Source organism: Apis mellifera, linkage group LG12 (assembly GCF_003254395.2).
Source record: "Apis mellifera strain DH4 linkage group LG12, Amel_HAv3.1, whole genome shotgun sequence".
Classification (NCBI taxonomy): domain Eukaryota; kingdom Metazoa; phylum Arthropoda; class Insecta; order Hymenoptera; family Apidae; genus Apis; species Apis mellifera.
This window is the reverse complement of record NC_037649.1, coordinates 3,331,986-3,354,630: the sequence shown is the minus strand read 5'-3', so window position 1 is coordinate 3,354,630 and position 22,645 is coordinate 3,331,986. Positions and strand designations below refer to the sequence as shown.

The window sequence follows — 22,645 nt, the reverse complement described above, 5'->3', positions numbered from 1 at the left end:
ATAAGATTATTAAACTATTGGAAGATATACATACAAAATTCCATTTGATTCCGCAAAAAATTACTTGCAATGCGAACAATTTTTCGAAAGCATTCAAGATGTTTGGAAATAATCAATTGGAATAGAAGATGAAATAAAAGATATATCAGGTGAAGAGGATAAAGAAATAGAAGAATCAATGGAAAAAGAAGAGGAAGAAGAAAAAGGAAAAAGAGGAAGAAAAGGACATTCATTGATTACTTTCTTTCACAACATCTTCGTTATTTAATTCACACTAAATTTATATATGACTTTAGATATAATATTAATCATCCAAGAAAACGAAACATTTTTCCAAATGCATAAAAGTGCGATGGAGAAAACACATTTGAAAGGCAGAAGGAAAGTTTGTCAAAAATGTGATTGATCATATTTTAAAAAAATCATGTAAGATATGTTAGAATTCTGTATATGATTCGCTATGTCAAATAATATTATTTAAAGAAAAAAAAATGATTGAAATGTATAAAGTTCTTGATATTAAGAACAATTTCCAAAATATGACATAATATATGTCGAAGAACATCTAAAATGTACTATATCAATCGCTGAAGTAATAAATATATTACAAAATAAAAAATATATTTTATAGATTATTACTGTCGTGTATTTTATCGATGCGGAAAAAATTAATGAATTGGTAAAAACTAGATATATTGTAAACAATTTGTTGTAAAGTGTGAATTTAAAGAATTTTTCACTTTTACAATAGATGAAGCAAAAAATTGTTGCAATGGCAATATTATTATATTTTTATTTTATAAATAAGTAATGTGTATAAAAAAATATTAATAGAATTAAATAATGAATGAATTTAAGAAGAAAGTAATTCAAATAATAAAAGAAAAATAGGTAATTAATCTATTATCAGTGACAATAACGAAATCCAATGACTTTTTCGATTTTTGAAAAAATTAGATCGAAATCGATGACGATAAAAACATTTCAAGTCAATAAATAATCTTTTATTGAATAAATATTGAATTTTATATATTTTTATATATAATTTTAATTTTTAAATATTTTATCTATTTTATTTTTAGATATCACGTTATTTGAAAGATTAGAATATTGATTGGAAAATAATCGAAAAAATCGGAAAATATCCGGAAATAAAGAAAGTCTTCTTCCAATACAACATATTATTATCTTCTTCAATGCCAATAGAAAGACTCTTTTCATATGCAATAATGACGAACATTGTAAGAAACAACTGGCATTACAATGGTGAAGATAATATATTCGAAAAATGTATCACTTTAAAAACTCATAATTTAAAAAATTATGAATCGTATTATGAATAATGAAAAAACAAAGTTCTTGATAGAATAGAAAAGAAATAGAAAATAATGATATGAATTTTATATTAATTTTAATAATCTATACAATATACTTTCTCAACATTAATTTATATTTTATTTAAAAAATAAATAAAGATTCATTTTTAAAGGAAAGCCTTTTTTTAAAAATAAAATATAATTTTTTAAACATTTCGCAGAACGAACAATTTTATATTAAGATAAAAACTTCAATATATTTTTTAGAATTTTCAAAATTTTTTTAAAACTTAAAACTTAAAACAGTAAAAGTAATAATTATAAACATAAATTTTCAAGTTGTATATAAAAAATGCGAAAAATATCCAAAAATATTCACGGGCAATTTAAATGAAAGTTTGATTTGATAAATTCATTCAAGTTCATTCTTCATATAGAATTAAAAAAATATAATAACAAAAAACTATTTATTATCATATGGAAAATAAAGATAAATATTTTTAATATTTTATTGTTATTTTTTTTAAAAATTAATTTTTGAATCATATTTTTTCTGTTTTATAATAATTTTATATATGTTATTTTTAGAAAATCATATAGATATCATATATTTTATTATTTTAAAATACAAAAGTTTTTAAAAAAAATTTAAATATTTAGTAAATGAACGAAAACAGATATAAAAATATATATAGGATATTTGCCGTATATTAGGTGAACGTTTTTCAAAAATGTTAAATTTTTTACAATTTAACAAATTGATGAAAATCTTTAATTTTTTTATGGCGAATGATAAATAAAATTTTTTTATTTATATTTCTTTGTAATATCATTTTTTTCAAGAATTTATCATTTTCAATAACAACATTGTTCAATATGGCACCACATATATATGTATATGAAACAAAAAATGCATTACTCTAAACATTTTACATATTTAATTATACTATTATTATATTTATATATTAATTATAATAATAGTATATAATTATAATAATTATAATATTTAATAATATTTTATATTTCAATTATATTATGATGAAATTAATTTTATTGATGCATATATTTATTATCCATACATAAAACCTATAGAAAATTGATTGTTATCACAAAAATGTTAATGAAATTATATTTGATAACTATAGATGAAATTAATAGTAAACAAAACTTAAAGTAATTTTATAATTACAATAATTATATTATATTAATTATAGCATTAATTATTGTTAGATTTATAAACAGTAAATTTAAAAAAAATTTATTTATTACTATTTGTTCATCAGAAAAAATTAAAATTTATTAAAAAGGAAAAAAAAAGAATTTAAATTTCGTAAAAAAATAATTTTTTCAAAAATATTTTTTATATACATTAATAGATTTTGAGAAATAAAATATTTTATTTAAATTTTCAAATATTTTATTTTTTTATTTTAAACATTTTTTATATATTAATATAAATATCGCTATTAATATAAATGTCGCTTATAAATATTAAAATAAAAAGATAATATAGATAAAAAAAATTAATTTCTTGCTTTAAATAAAAAACAAATAAATTGTATTTAAATTTTTATAATAATTTAATGAATAATTGTACTAAGTTTCATCAAAATTATTACCGATTCTTTTCTTTATCAACTCAAAAAAAAAAATTACCAGTACAATAGTATAATATTTTGCAATTTCATCTATCTATCATAATAAATTAAGAAATAATAATAACAATAACAATAATAAGAATTTAATAACAATAACAAAACAAATTTAACAAACATGAATTGCTAATTTTCTGAAAGATCTATGATATAAATATATATTGTGTATATATATTGTGTATATATATATATTATAACTGTAAGTAAATAAAATGTTTTTAAAGATATATAATATTTTTAATAGTTATTTAAATAAATATATACATATATAAAATATAAAAAGAATTAATAAGTTTGCGAATTAATAAGTGAGATTCTTACGTAAATACATGCATTTAAAAAAAAATCGATAACTTGATTTTATTAAATAAAATTTAAATAAATATATATAAAAAGAGATAATAATATGAGATTATGTAAATAAATACATTTAGAAAAAGAAATTGATAACTTGATTTTGTAAAATAAAATTAATTATAACTAATTACTTTTATTTTAATATGAATAAAAAAATAGACATTTTAAATATATCTATTTTTGTTTACATAAATATGTAGAATTTTGCTTACTAGATTTACAAAAAAATTAACTAATTTATCTATGTCATTATGGCGATTTATTTTGTTATAAATATCCATTTTTTTTAAGTTATTTTTGCTCATCTTACAAAAACAGGCATATTTTTAAATAAATATGAAATCCAAAGAAAGACATCAGTTATAAATTAATTAATTATGTTTTTTTTACATAAAATTCGTGATAAAAAAAATTAGGTAAAAAAAATTTGATTTGACTGCAATTTGATTTATCTTATCTTTGAAAAATATCAATGAAAATTAAAAAGTATATGAATTCATATTAATTCGAAATAATTTTTTCATTTTTTCTAAAATATATTTTTAATAACAGATTATAAATTCATTGTTATTAATATTATACTTATTAAATATAGGAATTTGATATCGTATATTTTTAAAGATTTAAACATAATATTAAATCATAAATAATTGTATTAAATAATAAAATTATTATTAATAAATAATAAAACTAAATAATTATAATCATAAATATATCATAAATAATTAAAAATTTAAAGTACATCTACATATGTTCTAAATTATAATTATAATTTATAAAATTTTTATTTATAATAATTTTTATTAATAATAAAAGGAAATAACTATAAATTATGTATGTATATGTCTCATGTTTTTATATCTAATTTCACGAATTATTAAATTACTACTAAATTATAATTAAACTATTAAATTATATTTTATTATTTAAAAAAATAAAAATTCTATATAAAAATATAATTTATTTTTACATTTATGTTTTTAAATAAATAATTACACAATATGTATAAAAACGTATTATAAAATATCAATTAATTCTAAATTAATTCTATTACGCTCCAAATCTACTGAAAGAACCTTTACTTCCACACGCTGACCTATTGAAATTGTAAAATTTTTTAACCATTTCGTTGGTATAAGTCCATCTTTACCCGCTCCAATATCTACAAATACTCCGAAATGTGTAATATTCCGTACTGCACCCGTTAATAACATTTCCACATTTATATCACTAATAGTTAACATACTTTTCCGAAATAAAGGAGAACGAGTTTTCAATCGTATATCCTCATCTTTTTTCATAGATAAACCTTTAATTATTATTTCCATAGTTGTTTTATTTGTATCAAACTTTTCTGCCAAACTAGTAAATCCTTCTTTGGCATACAATTTTACTTTTTCAATAAACTCTGTAGTTCCAAGATTCTTTAAGTCAATATTACAGTACTTTAAAAAATTTTCTGCTATTTTATATGATTCAGGATGGATCCAAGTCTGATCTAATAAATTATATTCTGCTTTGATTGCCTGTTTTGACTTCTTAATAGGCCTGAGTTTTTTTGAATTGTCAATCATTGATGTTTCTGGTAATATTCTAATAAATCCAATACATTGTTCAAATACTTTGCTTCCAATTCCTTTCACGTCCATTAGTTGTTGTCTATTTTTAAATGGGCCAAATTCAGATCTCCATTCTAAAATATTATTTGCTCGAGATACATTTAAACCTGCAACTCTTTTCAAAAGACATTGTGATGCAGTATTCACATCTATTCCTACAAAACTTACAACTTCTGAAACAACCTATAATAATTTTTATTCTTTTTAATTATTGTATAAATTGAATTTCATAAATTTTATTCATAAAATTCATCAAATTTTATAATAAAATTTTATATTATTTATAAATAAATAATATAAATCAATATAATTAAATAAATTTTACTTGCCTCATTTAATGATGTTAACAATTGTTTCTCTGGTAAATCATGCTGATACATTCCTACACCTAAATGTTTGGGTTCAACTTTTACTAATTCAGCAAGTGGATCTTGTAAACGTCTCGCTATAGAAATAGCAGAAATTAAATTCATATCTAATTTTGGAAATTCAGATTTTGCTTCTGGACTACAACTGTAAATAGATGCTCCTGATTCATCAACTATTGCATATGAAACATCTAATGATTCAAATGAATTAGACTTTATTAGTTTATTTATAAATATTTCTGTTTCTCTGCAAGCTGTAGCATTGCCTAATGCTAAAATTGTTGCCTTATATTTAGTAACTAAATTTATTAAAACATTAGCAGATTCATTATAAGTCTTTTCTATATTTCTATGGGGGTAAATTACACCTGTTTCAAGTACATCTCCCTGTTCTGAAATTACTGCTAGTTTGCAACCATGTGAATATCCTGGATCTATCCCAAGTATAATTTTTCCACGTACAGGTGGAGTAAGAAGCAATTGTTTAACATTGTTTACAAAAACTTCAATAGATGCTATCTCTGCTTTTCGTTTCATTTCACTTCTTACTCGTCGTATTACCAATGGTTTAATAAATTTTGTATAAGCATAATCAATACTATTATTTAATAATTTAGAATGTAATTTTGATACTATCATGGCTATCCTATAATATTTATAACAATAAGTTTTAAATTCTTTTTCAAAAAAATCAGGTAAAATTATTTTTATTGTAAGAATCTTTTGTGCTTCTCCACGATTAATAGCTAGTATTTGATGAGGTTTAATAGATCTATTATTTGTATTAAAATCAAAATATATTTCATATTTTCTATGCATATTTTTTTCTTTGTTATTAACAGATTTATTTTTGGGTTTACATTCTGTAGATTGTATTTTTATAATAGATTCATTTTGAAGTTCTTTAACTTTATCAAATATTGTTTTATTTTTATTTATGATATCTGCTATAATATGTATAATTCCATCTAGAATCTGTTGTTCAGTTTTAAGTCCATCTTTCTTAGAATCAATAATAGAAGATAATGGTGGTAATTTCTGACCTTGCAATAAAAGATCACTTATATATCCCAAACCTAAATCTTTTGCTTTTTCTGCTAATGTTCGTTTAGATGATGGTTTAAATAAAGAATATATATGCTCTAAATCATCCAAACATTTGGCAGATATAATCGCAAAATGTATATCAGGTGACCATTGTCCTAATTTGTCAATAGCTTTTAATATAGTATGAGCACGTTGTTTGATCATTTTGGCATGATCAAAACTTTCTTTTAAAGCTCGTAACTTATCTGGCTCCATGCCACCAGTCATATCTTTTCTATATCTTGCAATAAATGGAATTGTATTATCATTATTGAAAAGCTTTACAATGTTTTCTGCTATATGTTTTTCAACATTATTCATTTCACTAATATAATCTATATCAGTCCATTCTTTAAATTCTGTAGAATTAAAATTTGTATTTTTTAATACCTGTTTAATATTTTCTGTATTGAAATCTTGTATTTCTTTTTCTTTTATTTTTATATTCTTATTTTGTATTTTTTCTAAAGGCCTTGATTCTGTAATATCTATATGTTCTATTTTTGCTTTCTCGTTTCCAAGTTGTATTATTGTATGTTTATTACCATATGCTGTCAAATCATTTTTTTTTTTATTTTTTATAATTGATTTTTTTTTTTTTTTAATTATTTTGGATACTTTTTCAGGTACATAATTTTCGTCACTTGAAATATTTCCAAATTCATTATCAGAATCGCTTGAGATAATTACTTTTACTTTTCGAGATATTTGTCTTGCATTTCTTTTCATTATGAAATTTTTTTTTAAGTTTAGATTAGTTTATATTTTGATTTCTTAAAGAAATACTAAAAATATAAATTAATAATAAATATTATTAACAATTATACATTAAAAAATTTAAGGTTAACTATTATATATATTAACTATTATATTATAAATATATGAAATACATTGATATATTTCTATTTTTTTTTTTAAATCTTTTATTCACAAATGAAATTATTATACAAAATTATTATGAAAATTATTATGAAAATACAAAATTTCTATAAATCTATAAATAAGTAATTTTCTAAACAAATTTTCATATTACTAACCTTTGAAAATGAGCCTTAAGTCAAGCCTTTACATATTCAGACTGTTCTTGGATTGAAAAATTGAAAATTTTTTAATATTTTTGAAAATTATAAAAATTTTAAATAAAATTATAAAATTATAATATAAAATTTTTTAAATATAAATTTTAAATTTCATATATTTAATGTACAGATTACTTTACACATTTCATTTCACATGAATATTTTTATGAATAATTTTGTATTTGTATTTAAGTAAAAATGTTGCATTTATGAAATATAATAATTATTTTTCTGTATAATATTTAAAAGAATTTATAAGATTATTTAAATTTAATTTATATTTTGTGTTGATTCTAAAAATATAAATTAACCAGCATAAAAATATAATAGTAATAAAAAATGAAATTTAATTTTTTATTTAATTTTGTATAATTCTGATGTATAAGCAAATAAAATGGCAGAAAAATTTCGATCATTGATCAAAATATTAACCAATGAAATAAATAAACATCAACTATTTAACAATGCAACAACGAGAATTAATAATGCTTCTGAAAAAGCACAAAAAAAGTTGAATAATATACAAAATACTGTTGCTATAAAATATGATATTCTAGCAAAGGTATGTTATTTATTTATATTTTTATAAAATTATAATATATATTTAAATATAAATTATTTAATATTATTTCAGCAAATCAATCGTGATATTACATTAATTCAAAATATAAATGGAACACAATTTGAGCCAAGTCCATTACCAAAAAAAGTTGTTAAATGGTGGCAATGGTATCAACAATTAACAGGCTTAGATAAAGTTGAATTAGCCAAAGAACAAGTAATTTTTGCACAAGATAAATTATTTAAATGTCAAGATGAAAGAAGACACTTAAATCGTGAAGCAATGACAATAAATGACAAATTAAAGGAAGTATATTCAGAATTAATACAAATTAAGAGAGATGATCCGAAATATGTTCAATTGACAATAATAGAAAATAAAAATCTTCAAGATCAAGCAAAAATTATATCGCAGCTTAATTTATTAGAAAAAGAAGAAAAAGATTATTTTACATTATTGGCCACTGCTATTAAAGAATATCATGATAGTCAAACAATGAATGCTCAAAAGTATAAATATTTATCTATTCTTGCATCTGCTATATTAGCAATTATATCATTGATAGGTTCAATAATATACAATAATAAAAGAATAGTAAATATTCAAAATATTATATATGAAGCACAGCAAAAAAATGAAAATTTGTTGAGAAATAGCTTTCATTCATTAGAAAGAGATATAAATACAACTTTTAATAAATTAATAGAAAATAATAATAGAAATATAAGTACAACTTTCCATAAAATAATAGAAAATAATAATACAGTAGAAAATAATAAACAAAATATAACTATGATTAATGAAAAAGATAGATTGGATGATAATAATACAATGGAATTAGCAAGAGCTTATATTGTATTCGGATTATTTATTGGTATATGTATATTAAGCTCTTTAACTCGATAAAATCATTTTACAATTAATAATAATTAATGAATTAATTAATAATTTTATTTGAAATAATTTTTAATAACAAGCATTTATTTATTTGTAAATCTTCTATAAATACATATATAATACATGTCTATATTTAATTATATACAATAAAATACGAAATACATTATACACATGCATCTAACTGGAAAAATGTTATTTAACTAAAAAAATCATGTTGCACAATTTAATCATATTTAATACATTTGATTCTTTATTCTTTATATAAAGAAGAAAAATTACAATTTTTTCAGCAAAATACACATATATCATATATTTAATGAATTGGATAAATATAACATGGTGTTTTTGTAAGTATAATTGTTTTAATTAAGTTTATTTTTAATATATGATTTTATTAAAAGTAAAATGAAATTGTTGGATTAAATAATAAGTAATTTGAATTTTAATTACATGAACTATTTTATGTATTCCAAGGTTTCCATTCCATACCATCTGGTAATTTTACCTCAACTTTACCTTTGCTCACTTCTGACCAATTTGTACTTAGTACTGTACCACCAGATTCTTGCTATTTTTAGAAATATTATAATAAATAATATTAAAATAAATATAATATATTTATTATATATTTTTTTAAAAGAAATACTTACAAAAGATTTATTCATTGCACGTCTAACTTCATCAGATCCACTACCATATATCTGTTGAAACAAAGCATATAAAGCAGCTTCTCCTATCGGATTTTCTTCTGCTTCTTGTTTTTCAATCTCTTTTTCTACTTTATCCCAATCTCGTTGTTTCTTTCCATTTCCAATTTTTTGTGATTGATTTCCAGCTTGTAAAATTTCTTAAAAAATTAAAATTTTATTTTAATATAAAAATTTTTAATATAACATCAAAAACTTTGTTTTACCTCTTGGTATATGTTGTACTGTCTTTTGTGCAATAGGATTTCCTTCCAAAGTAGTCCACGTAATTCCATCTTGTTTTTTCAACTTGATTTCTATTTTAGATGGATCTACTTTATGTGAACATTCTTCTGGTATTATTGCATGAGCTAAATCTAATTCCAAACTGTATTCATTGCCTGATGGTAATAGAGCAGATACACTTAACTAAAAACAAATAAAGAATAAAATAAAATCAACAATCAAAAGATGAAGCTTTCACGTCGATATAATTAACAACAATATTTATTATATAATATATAAAAATATTATAAAAATATCTTAAATTAAATATTTACTGTATTTTTTTCGTAAATAACTTTAACATTTTTTGCACTTTTTGCAAGAATTGGAACTATAACATGACTTTCTGTTTGATACCAATCGTGCCTTATTTTTGGAATTGGCATCTATAAAAATCGAAAATTTTTATCTTACATAAAATATTGATATAAATATATTTATTTATTGTATAATATTTAACCATATTTCTTACTTCATTATTATTCACTACAGTCGGAGTTTCCTCGTTACCCATTAGATCAATTTTTGTAATTAAATATCAAACACAAATCATTGAAAAATTTGACACATTCATGTATATCGTACTTCTCGAAAGTTCATATAGATGATATAAATCAGGAGCGTAATAAGTAATGTGTTATAAAGCAAATTTAAAATTTTTAATGTTTATAAGAATAAAATTTTGTTATGCATTTAAATTCTTCTTTCCTTTTATTATCTGTTATAAGATATTGAATGAAAATATAAAGTCATATAAGTCATAATAAAAATAAATGATAGTTATGTTCTAAAATAAGTTACTTTTTATAGATCACATAGAAATTGAACCACAATATTTTTACTTCCGGTAAGAGAAATGAAAAAAAAATTAATTTTCTGAACTGTTTGTTATTTTAAAAAATATTTGAAAATTTATTAGATATAGATAAGTATGATATATTTCTAATATAATAAAGAAGTGAAATAATATTTTTTGAAAAATGAAATTATTACGAGCAATTATTGATGATGTTATTATAGAACCATCTAAAATTCAACCAATTATTGGTATTGTATTTATATTTATTAGAAATTACAATATTGTTTAAAGAACTGTTTAAAAGAAGTTGCGTTTAAATCTTTTTAAAAAATAATAAAATTACAAAGTAATATTTGTTATATATAATTTGTATGTATTTTATAATTAAGATTGTCAATTGTTTTTTTAAATTTACTTTTAAAATATAAACAAAATTATTAAATATTTTGTAATTTGTGCTTTATGTTTTATGTGCGTTATGTTTATTTGCTTTTATGTTTTTATATTAAGAAAATAATTATGTTGCAGTTAATTTTCAAAATGGAGAACTTAAAGATGAGGAAGCCAAAAAAATGTCTTGTGGATTATTTTATGATCAAAATAAAAAGAAAACAATGTTGGCTTTATCAAATCAGCAAATTGTTTATAGAGGTTATAAACCAGATACAACTCAAGATCTGATGCGTACTATGCTTGTATTTCATAACAAAAAAACAGGAAAAGCAAGATTGGTCCAAGTTGAACGTTGGCAAGTGACTCCAATTTTAGAAAAATCAGCAATTAAAGATAATAGACAAGCTGAAGATGAAAAGATTGCTATATTGAACAAACAATTTGGTTCAAAGAAAGTGAAAAGAAGAACAGAACAATTTGAAAGATTAAAAATAAATATAGAATCTATTAAAGAACAGCTTGAACAAACTGTATCTAGTGAGAAATTATTTTTATAAACTTTCATATATTTTAATTTGTTACATATATATTAATTTTGTTAAAAGAAGATGAATTAAAATATGTTTTTGTTACAGATGTTAAAATTAATAAAATGGAATTATCAACACAATTGCCAAATAATGAATATATTACAAATACAACTTTGCCAGAATGCAATAGGAAAGCTACTAATGTAAACGATATATATAATATATATGATATTGTACCAGAAAATAAATTGGAAAATTTATATAATAATGTTAAGGAAATCTTAAATAACAATTCTAATACTTTAGAAGAGTATGTTTTTAAAAATTATCATTTTTTCAATATTATTATTAATTTTATTAAATATTAATTATACATTAATAATATATATAAAATATTTAATAATTTAATAATTTAAAATTATATTTTGTTTTAGAAATTCAAAATTTTTTATTCGAACATTACAATACTTAAAATCTGATTCAGATAATCTTAAAAAAACTGCATTACTAATTTACATTCAAGCAATTGCAACATGGTTAAATATGCCAATTAAAGATGCTAAAAAACGTGGTATTAAAGTTTGTTTAGTATCTGAAGAAATTAATTCATATATAATAAATACATACAGTGTTCAAAGTAATCATGGACGGTATGTAAAAAATATATATATATATATATATAATAATGTAATATATTTTTAATAATTTAATAAATAATTTTTAGACTGAGGCCAACTAGTATAAAAGATAAAGGAGTGATACATTGTATGATATTAGCTTTAATAATTTGCAATTTTACATTAGATTTAGAATTATTTGCAACTATATTCAGTCATCGTATGGGTTTAAAAAAATTGACAGATCTCGCCAGAATTATTGGTGCTTTACCTAATAAAGAAGATAAAAAAATTATCACTTTGAAAATACCATTACCAGCACCAGTGTCTATTATAAAGAAAGGTAAAAGAAAATAGATATCAAATATTATTGATTTTATTATTGTAAAACATTGTTTTAATAAAGAACGAAATTATGAAAAATGAATTTATATAAATAAATTTATATTTAACTGAATGAAAAATATTTTTATAATCCAACAATTCTTTAATATTTATTTAAAATTTTTCATTTTATAATTTTTCTAAAAAATTTAAAAATATTTTGATAACTTTTTTGAAAAAATGAATTGATGCTTGAATATCAATAATAATGATTAATGTAAATTTTAGAAATAATTGAAGAAAATAAATCTAATTTTGTTAGTGAATCATCAGTATAAATTTTAAGAAAGAAAATTACCAATTAAAGAAAAACAGAAATAAAAAGATAATTATATATATAATGATAGAAATTTTAAAGAAAAAAGAGAAAGAGTAATTGAAATGTTAGTAAAATCCTAAAATGTCTAGTTTGCGTTAACGGAGGATAAGCTCGAAGAAACTGGCACGTTGGCCGGCCCTGAACAACTCCCTGTAATGTGGGTCGTCGTCTAACTGTTCCACGTACCGTTCTGTCGACTTTGTGCCGTTCATTAGTCAGATTCAACTCTTCTTTCTTACCTCCACTATCTAACCGTTGAAATATAATATAAATACGTTGAAATATATCATCTCTTTTCTTTCTTTCTTTTTCTTATTAACATATATAATATATACATTTTAATATATTTTAAAAAATCTTAAAAAGTTTGTATTTATTTTTCATATTACATTTTTTTGATGAAAACGAGAAACAAATATAATATTAATTAATAAATCTTTTTTTCTTTTACTGAATTAGACAAATTAATTTTATTTTACAAAAATAAATTTAAAAAAAAATATTAATTAAAAAATATAAAGAATGATTAGAATTCACAAAGTTTATAATAAATATTAAAAAAATCAAAGTGATATTTATAAATCAAAATTAATAAAAATATCTTAAGAAACTTATAACTTAATTATTTATAGAATTTAACAGAATTTACTTCTTATTTATTCAAAAATATAAATTATAGATTTAAATTTTCACCAATATCTAAAAGTTTTCTTATAAAATTTATATTAAATTTTTTTATATTATTATTTTATATATCATTAATTTATATAATCATATATATATATATATATATATATATATATATATAAAATCTAATTTTCATTTTTTTATAAAAAATTCAATAATATATATTATATTATATTATCAATTTCTAAATTTTTTATAAAAAAATGAAAATTAGATTTTTTTTAAATTTATATATCAGTTATCAGTTTATTACAATACAATGTAATACAAAATTAATAAAATAAAATAAAAAAATAAAAATTAATTTTTTACACAATCGAAGTCATCAAAATTCATTGATTCATTATACTTTCATTCTGAAGGAGAATCTTTCGAGATTCCGTTTCCTTCTCTGGATTTGTCCTGTTCCTATAAAATACATTTCACGTTCTTTCATGTTTCCACCTCTTCGTCTTCTGCTACCATCTCTGATATCTTCTTGCTGTCACTTGGTCGTTGAAGCATCTCAGTCGATGTGTGACCTTCGACTAGGACTACAAGTTTTCGTCGTATGTTCTACTCACCTTCGTTGAATTCGCGATTTTAATTGCTTTCTTTGTGAGGAAAAACCGAAAGTGACGAATTCAAGGATAATTAGAGTTTACTTACATGGAGTTTTAAATGCTTGGGAATTCTGGTTCTGAGATCAGTGGAAAATATCCACCTTCATTTTATTATTGGATTCAGGTATCATGATTTATTTTTTAACTGCAAATATTCATTATTTTTAAAATATTGAAAAGAAAATATGTTAATTGATTAATATTTAAAATTAATTTTTTATTATATTTAATTTTTGAATTCTTTTAGAATTTAGTTAATTATAAGTCACATCGGTTCTTTTCGTTATAATTTATTGCATTCTATCACATATTATGAAATATTATTTAAAGAATATCTTAAAAAATAATTATTTAAATACATATTTATATAAATATATAAATATGATAAAATTTATATAATATGTATATTTTGAATCATTTTAATCCATCTTTATGAAAGATTATAATTCTAAAGATTAATCTAATTTCTTAATTTTTTTTATAAATGAAATAAAATAATAGAAAATTACATTAAAAAAAAAGTTATTTAATCAAACATTTTATAAAAAAAATTGAAATATTACAAATTATAAATTGTTTAAATTTTTATTGAAATTGCAATTGAAATTGCAAGTCTTTTCATCATTAATTAAATCGTCAGTGATGAGAATAAAATGATATAATATTTATGATTTTCTTATAATATATAATTAAAAAATATGTATATATTATATATATTATATATTTACATATATATATTCTGCAATCATAGTACCGTTATATGTAATTAGGGCAAGTTTGCGGTATAAAACGTTCAAACCGTTTCACATAAAAATATAAATGTAATAAGTTATAAATCGTGTTAAAATGTATTAAAAAAATTAAATTTTAAGAAAGCGGTTTGCAATTTTTTGCATTGCACTTTATTACAACAATTTAATTAAAAAATGGAGTAGATTATTTATCTAGTATATTAATATTATTTTGCTTGAATAATAATTATAATTTTTAATCAAGAAATGATTGATAAAAAGAAATAAAAGATTTTTTGAAAAAAAAATAATAAAAAATTGAAAATAAATCTTTTTATTAAAATTAAAGATTTATAAATTATAGAATAATATTAAAAATTCTAAAAAAAGATTCTAATTCCTAATTAACATAAAATTAAACTTCATTAATTATAAACGGAAACAAAAAAAATGATTAACATTCTTTATTTTCAAAATAATTTATTAAAATCACAATAAACTATTTACAATAAAAAATACTATAAAAGAGAAAGAAGAAAAAAAAAGAATATCAATAATAAATGTTATATTAAATTAATAAATAACTAATAAAATACTAACTAATAAAAGAAAAGCCAATGATTCACGAATTTGAAACAATTTTCGAGGATGAAATCCCGAAATCAAGACAATTAAAGAAGGTCAAAGATGAACAGTATATACATTTATGTTTTGTATACTAATATTAATTACTGAGTTAGGAGACAGTCATAATCACAAATATATTACAAACAAATATTGTAATCACAAAAAAATCTTAGATTTAGGATAGAATGTTGCTTCAATTCAATGAATCTATTTGTGTTCTTTTCTGCTATTGAACTAATAATAAAAATTATAAGATTTTTATTTTAACTTTTTTTATTCTGATTTGCCAATGTCTTTTTATAATTAGATCTTCATAATGTTTAATATATTCAATAAATTTATATATTATATATATAATATAATATTATATATTATAATATATTATTATATATTAATATATTAATAAATTTTTTTTATGTAATACTTATGTCAATTATAATTTTTTAATTAGAAAAGAAATCAAAATTAATGGATTGTGCTCAAAATAGATCAATTATAATATTTTATGTTAAAGTAATTTATAATTTATTATAGGATTATAAATAAAAGAGAGCAAAAGAATATATGAATTGTTTTTATTTCAGTTTTTGAAATTTTTTTAAACATGATTTTTTGAAATTGTTGAAATTTGAAAGGAATTTGAACAAAAATATTTGTATTCTAATCTAAGATAAAAAATATCTTATATAATAATATTTATAATTTATATTACTATATATATTATTAATAATAGTATACTATATATATTAATAATAATAATAATTATATATGTATAAAATATTTCAATAATCATCATGTACATTTTTCGAAAGCGTTCTCAATTGCTTTAAGGGAATTTCCTCGAGACAACGAACGTTTGTCTGTGACAACGAAAGCTGATTCGAAAGTGCAAGTAACAAAATGCTAATGCCAAATAGTAATTATATAGAGATCGAAATTGTATAGCATAATCTCGACAAAACTACTGAAATACCACGAGAAAAATATGAAATAGAAAAAAAGAGAGAGAAGAAAATCCATTACATATTGGAACGTGATTTTGCTTGATAAAAAATGAAATATTCTGTTCTTCTTTATTATTATATTTAACTGATAATATTGAAAATTTTCTGGTCAAAGAATTCATTAATTATTAAAAATTTTAAATAAATTTTTATTTTTATTTTCAAATTGTGACTATTATGATTATTATGATTATTATGTGACTATTATAATTATAATATATTGTTTTTCATATTATTAATGATTTATATAAATTAAATAATATTTTATAAATAATTTTTTTTTAAATATTATGATTTTCCTCAAATGAAATTTTTTATTTCATAAATAAGAGAGGAAAGTATTTTTAAATTAAAGATTATTATTTTATTATATGTTTATTTACACGAATAAACAGTTAATCAATTAATTTTTATTTGTTCATGTTATTCTTATTATAAAGAATGTCATGCAGATTCGTTGAAGCATTTATATAATAGTAATCTCAATGAGGACAAATCAGTACAACAAATATATATTTCTCAATCATATTTATTAAATTTTTTATACTTTACTATTAAATGTATTGATGAGAACAATAAACATTTTAAATAATTTCAAGTTTTATAAATATAGACAAAAAAAAACTAAGTAAATTTTTAAACATATAATAATAATCATTATTAAGAAATTATTAAGAAAATTCATTATTAAAAAGAAATTCAATATTTAAATTTTTCTCATGTATAATAATATATTTCATCAATAATAATTATAATTATGATTATGATTATAATTAATTATATAATTATTCAAATTTTCCTCATGTATAATAATATATTTCATCAATAATAATTATAATTATGATTAATATATAAAATTTTTTATTTTGTTATACAATATGAAATTTATTTTCAGATCTGTCGAAAACAATGCAATTTAATCCATGGAGGCTGATGGTCATACTGACTTGTATAAATGGTGTATTGCCCGAATATTTGATGGGCGGTCACATAGATAACAATCCACCAAAGTCTTTGCTAGAAAAAACTGAATCTTCTCCGAATTTGGCAAGGACGGCACAACTGGATGATCTTGACCTAGATTTTGTTACAGAAGAGAGCACCGTTGCTCTTTCAACGTCAGACGATGAAGAAACGCCGCGTTATCACGTGCCATATCCTTTCGCCTTCAATGGTGGCAAGCCGTTTTCACTCGAAAAGGATCCCATCACCGGTAAGATTGATTTTGAGAAGCCTGTTAAGGCTTTAAATTATACAAATCATTATCAAGAATTGAACGAAGATGAACAGATCAAAGATTTTTCAAAAGGAAACAGTTCTTATTTAATGAAAAAAAAAATGGAAAACAAAGAAATTGAAGATGTTAGTCCTAACGAAATTAATCCTTATTCACCTAATTTTCACGATTTTCTTAATCTTCCTATACATTATTCTTTTGGTAAGTATGACAAAGACAAATATCCATTGATATCAAATTCTTATGCAAATACAAAAGTTCAGAGTGGATCGAATAGTTATAGTATCTATAATCATAAACCTTATCATGGAGAAAGTATAATATATTATTCTACTAAAAAACCATATATGTCTAAAGCAACTTCGATTACAACGATGACTACAACAATGACGACACTAAAACCAACATCATCGATTACACCTAATACTATTACTATTTCTACAACTTCTAAACCTATCATAACTTCAACGCCAATGACAACCCCTATTATCGCTACTACTACGACAACCACTTCTCCACCTACTACTACTTCAACTTCTATGAAATTACCTGTTGTAACGACTTGGAAACCTTCAATTTCCACTCCTAAAAGATTTGTTGATTATTTAGAGGATTATGACGATATTCTTCCTATAGAGAAACTTCAATCATCTATGTATAATAATAATCATCAAGGATCAAATAATATAGTGCATCATAATCGAGATTCTCAAACAAAACCTTCTATAAAACACGAAGAATACATTAATAATTACGAAGATTATGAAATTGAAGAAGATGAGGAAGAAATAAAAGATTACGTTTCAATGAAAGAGACAACTAATAAAGTTATAAGAACCAGTACATTGCCTACTACAACATCCATTTCTAATATAACAATAATTACTGAAAAAAATCCAGAAATCATTCCCATGACAACTACAATAATAAATACATCAGTTCCATCATCCTCTGCAATACATTTATCATCAGTATCTCAGGAAAGCATTTTACAAAATAATTCATTACCATTTCAAGTTCCTTATCTACGAACAGTAACATCCATGCCTTTAGATAATGAATATATGTCATTTGAAAATGATAATCGAAAACATGACATTGCAGATGATATTATTATGAATCAGGAATATCATCCAAATACAATTATCAATAAAAAACCAACTGGAGAAATTTTTGTAGAGAGTACTAGTAATATATTGATACCACCTGATCAAGATATAGTATCTTTTGTCCTTGGAAATAGACAAAACGTTGAAGGTGGATATTATTCTCTGGGTACTGCGATTGGAGAAAATCCTTATAGTAGTTCCACCAAATTAGATTCCTCTTTTCGACCTCTCTACAATACATCACCAAATAAAAGCAATTATGATTCACAAACCGATTTTCAAGAAATAATTGGTTTACCTTTAATATCTGCATTGGAGAATAATTATACTTATGCTCAATGGAGACAACCTAATCCTATCGAAACTCAAAAACTAGCTAATGAAATAGAACCTCCTAGAACACAAAATTCATTTATAAAGGATACTGTATTTCTAGAAGAATCAGAAAATAAAAAGAATGATAAAAATATTAATCATATAGTATTCCCTAAGGATAAACCTAAACAATCAGTCGAGGATCATATCATTGTTATAAACGAAGCTAATGAAGTAAAATCTTCTTCTACAACATTAAAACCTTCTACAACATTAAAAATGGATCCTCTAATTTCAAATGAAGAACACCTACCACAACTTTCAGAGAATTTGACTCCACCAGCTGAACAACCAAAGTTGCCTTCACAGTTTTATTATCATTACAATTATGGAGGTTTTACAGTAAAGCCTGATCATCTTAGACTTCAAAGATTACCATCTCGTGGAAAATCACCATCATCATCTCCTACTCTTCCTTCAGAATTCATAGGAATAAGGAGACGTCCTTATTCTCCCGATTCTACTTTACCAAATATTCTCCCACAATTTCGTCCAAACGCTAAGACATCTCATGGGCATCGTGGATCAGAAATCATTGGAACAATTCCAGCTGGTCAAACTTATCCTACTAGAGTAAGGCAATCTGTTCAATCTTATCCTTCAACTAGGAGGCCTTTACTTCCAGTTCCATTTTATCTTCAGAGATTAAATCCTCCTCCTCCTCCAATTCATGCTGTTAGGTTTGCTACAAAAATTGATAATTTAATATCCTCTCGAGATACGGATTCTATAGTTAAGAGATTTCATCTCCCATTGATATCAGTTACTTCAAGAGCAGAAGATATTAAATTGGCACATCGATTAACTAATCAAAAATTACGATTGGAAGACGAAGAACGATCAGAACATTATTCAGAAGAACCACCTCAACTTCCGCCAAAGCCTCCTTTATTTCCCAAGAGAAGAATAGCGCATTCACCACACGTAGCTACTCTTCAAATGATTCAACAACATAGGGAATTCGAAGAAGATATTACAGAATCAAATTTACCAATGAATGTACCAAATACAGATGATGAATCAGATAGAATAATAATTGATCAAAATGCAGATGGAAGGAAACTTGAAAATCATGAAACAATGGTTGAATCACCAGTTTATGTAGTTTATCCTGTTAATACTGCTGTAAATATTCATCCTGATGATTCTAGAGAAAAAGACGAAAGTGTAGTAGTTGGAACGAGAGGTCCTCATCGACCACTTCCTCCAGAAACATTGCTTCAGGACAATGAGAATCAACAAGAAATGAATCAAGAAATAAAATCTTCTGTTCATAATATATTTAATAGACGTCCAATTATGTCAGATTTTCCATATCCTTTAGAACGTCCTGATCCTTCTATTCTTATTAATGGAATGAGAGAAACGCCATTATTGGTGCCCAGTGATCAACGACAAGAAGAAAATCCTGTGCAAGAAAATACTGAAGAAAAAGATGAAAAAGACTCTAACGTGAATATCATACCATATCTACAGGACTTTATACCTTTTCCACCGAAGAAAAATGATGTGATTTCAGCAACTCTTCATCGTCTGCCAGCCTTGTCTTCTTCTACGCCAATTGCTTATGTTTACACTCCAACAGTGCAATCTTCTCATGGTTTAGATGTAGATATGCGAGATGAAAAAAATTCTGAAATTGATAAAAATCAAAAACTTATTTTGTTGCCATCCCAACAACCTTCTAGTTCTTCTAGCTCTGCACCATCTCCACAAAACTTTATGCCGCCATTTGTAGCAAGTATCAGTGCAGAAACATCTTCAAAAAATGGTTGGAGCGTTGTTGCGATGGAATCTACTATTAATAGAAAATCAGATGATAACTCTTCTGAAGCTACGTTAAATGTAAAAGAGATACAGACAGAAAAAACGGAATTTGACGCCGAAAATTTTAAACCACAAATGTTTGGTGGTTTTAAACCAATTTATGAATTCCCAACGCAAAATGAAAATCATTCAGAATATAAAGAATCTAACGATTTGAAAACAGAAGTGAATACATATGCTCATGAATCTGCCAATTCAACAGTTTGATGACAAAATATATTTGTCATATAGAAAAGTATACTAATTAAATAAAGATAAATTTCAAATACATTATCTTATATTTTAAGCAAATCGAATCCGAATTTTATCAACTTGTATAGAAGAAAGAATTTAGAAATTCTTTTTCTAAAATAATAGAATAGAGAAATAAAATAAGAACATGCTACTAGTAGTTTTTTATTTAGAGCTTGTTTTCATGAAGACCAATAAATAGAGAATAGCAATAAAATAAAATTGTAAATTTATAATTAATTTATAAGATAAAATTTCAATCAGAATGTAAGACACCATTGTATTTTGTGAATCGTTATTATGCTTCTTTTGACTTTTTTTTTTTTTTTATATAATACATAATACTATTTTTCCAAAAAAAAAAATTTTTTTTCTTATATAATTTTTAATAACTTGAAATTTTGAAGTAATACCGAGGAGAACATTGTTTTAAAAAGATTTAAATATTATTTTAAAATTCTATGCATCGATAAGATATATTATGTCTTCAGGAAGTTAAATTAAATAAGTCTGAATATGATCTTTAATAATTCTGGATCATTGAATTTGATGATGGATTGGATGCAATGAAGTGCAAGTAATTCAATTAAGTTTAAATTATTTTTAAAATAATTTTTTAAAAAATTAAACATGAAACATTATTTTTAATGGTATAATATTAAGAAATTATCTTGTATTTAAAAATTATTATATATGTTTGCACTACTTTGCACGTAATCCATTTAATTATGATTATTAAAAATCACCTAAAGCATTTATTATATTAAAAAATTATTATAATTATATTAATTTAATATAAATATCTATTTTATAGATAGCCTATAGTAATTTTATAAATTTTGTTAAATTAAAAATTATAATATTTTGTATATTTAATTCACATATTATCATATGTGTTATCATAGATTTTCATATACAAATCATTATATACGATGATTAAAATCATATGCTGATTTAATATAATAAATTATTTTCTTTAAATTATTTATTGTATATCTGATTTATTTATATTAATGCCTATCTTAATGTTTTATATTTTGTACAATATATTTAATACAAATGCTATCTTGTTATATTATTATTTTACAATATTACTAATTTTACAATAAAACAATAAAAATAATACTGTAGCTTAACAAAAATATAAATAAATAAATCTTTAAGACTAATAATTAAAGTGATTGGATAAGTTTTATATATAAAAAAATAGAGATATATGTATATTTTTTTGTAAACCAATACCAAAATTATTAGTCTTGAATG

At 21.9% G+C, this 22,645-nt stretch overlaps 5 protein-coding genes across 9 annotated transcripts; 3 read left to right on the top strand and 2 right to left on the bottom strand.

The window, feature by feature from the left end:
• Positions 1-4,276: 4,276 nt before the first annotated feature.
• LOC725268 (S1 RNA-binding domain-containing protein 1) lies at positions 4,277-7,181 on the bottom strand. 2 transcript variants are annotated; one of them, XM_006572203.3, is made up of 3 exons: positions 5,277-7,181; positions 4,575-5,130; positions 4,298-4,490 (listed from the first exon to the last, which is right to left on the bottom strand). In XM_006572203.3, exons 1-3 carry the CDS (start codon positions 7,128-7,130, stop codon positions 4,345-4,347), a joined length of 2,556 nt encoding a protein of 851 aa, XP_006572266.1. In that variant the 5' UTR covers positions 7,131-7,181; the 3' UTR covers positions 4,298-4,344. The 2 variants fall into 2 exon arrangements, with proteins under 2 accessions (XP_006572265.1, XP_006572266.1); XM_006572202.3 differs by having other exon boundaries at positions 4,277-5,130; positions 5,277-7,180.
• Positions 7,182-7,453: 272 nt separating this feature from the next.
• LOC100576951 lies at positions 7,454-8,995 on the top strand. Its single transcript, XM_003251860.4, has 2 exons — positions 7,454-8,042; positions 8,115-8,995. The coding sequence occupies exons 1-2, from the start codon at positions 7,875-7,877 to the stop codon at positions 8,946-8,948; spliced, it is 1,002 nt and encodes a 333-aa protein (XP_003251908.1). The 5' UTR covers positions 7,454-7,874; the 3' UTR covers positions 8,949-8,995.
• Positions 8,996-9,005: 10 nt separating this feature from the next.
• Positions 9,006-10,543, bottom strand: LOC551201 (protein SGT1 homolog). Of its 3 annotated transcripts, none has more exons than XM_623596.6 (5): positions 10,383-10,543; positions 10,186-10,296; positions 9,853-10,054; positions 9,590-9,786; positions 9,006-9,507 (listed from the first exon to the last, which is right to left on the bottom strand). In XM_623596.6, exons 1-5 carry the CDS (start codon positions 10,422-10,424, stop codon positions 9,400-9,402), a joined length of 660 nt encoding a protein of 219 aa, XP_623599.1. In that variant the 5' UTR covers positions 10,425-10,543; the 3' UTR covers positions 9,006-9,399. The 3 variants fall into 3 exon arrangements, with proteins under 3 accessions (XP_623599.1, XP_006572262.1, XP_003251906.1); XM_006572199.3 differs by having other exon boundaries at positions 9,590-9,774; XM_003251858.4 differs by lacking the exon at positions 10,186-10,296 and having other exon boundaries at positions 10,383-10,531.
• Positions 10,544-10,689: 146 nt separating this feature from the next.
• LOC551240 lies at positions 10,690-12,662 on the top strand. Of its 2 annotated transcripts, none has more exons than XM_006572201.3 (5): positions 10,690-10,757; positions 11,238-11,639; positions 11,738-11,942; positions 12,067-12,282; positions 12,357-12,662. In XM_006572201.3, exons 2-5 carry the CDS (start codon positions 11,282-11,284, stop codon positions 12,604-12,606), a joined length of 1,029 nt encoding a protein of 342 aa, XP_006572264.1. In that variant the 5' UTR covers positions 10,690-10,757; positions 11,238-11,281; the 3' UTR covers positions 12,607-12,662. The 2 variants fall into 2 exon arrangements, with proteins under 2 accessions (XP_006572264.1, XP_623635.3); XM_623632.6 differs by having other exon boundaries at positions 10,753-10,957.
• A 1,414-nt stretch (positions 12,663-14,076) lies between these two features.
• LOC100576919 lies at positions 14,077-22,366 on the top strand. The gene is made up of 2 exons (XM_003251859.4): positions 14,077-14,365; positions 17,499-22,366. The coding sequence occupies exon 2, from the start codon at positions 17,513-17,515 to the stop codon at positions 21,356-21,358; it is 3,846 nt and encodes a 1,281-aa protein (XP_003251907.2). The 5' UTR covers positions 14,077-14,365; positions 17,499-17,512; the 3' UTR covers positions 21,359-22,366.
• Positions 22,367-22,645: the final 279 nt, after the last annotated feature.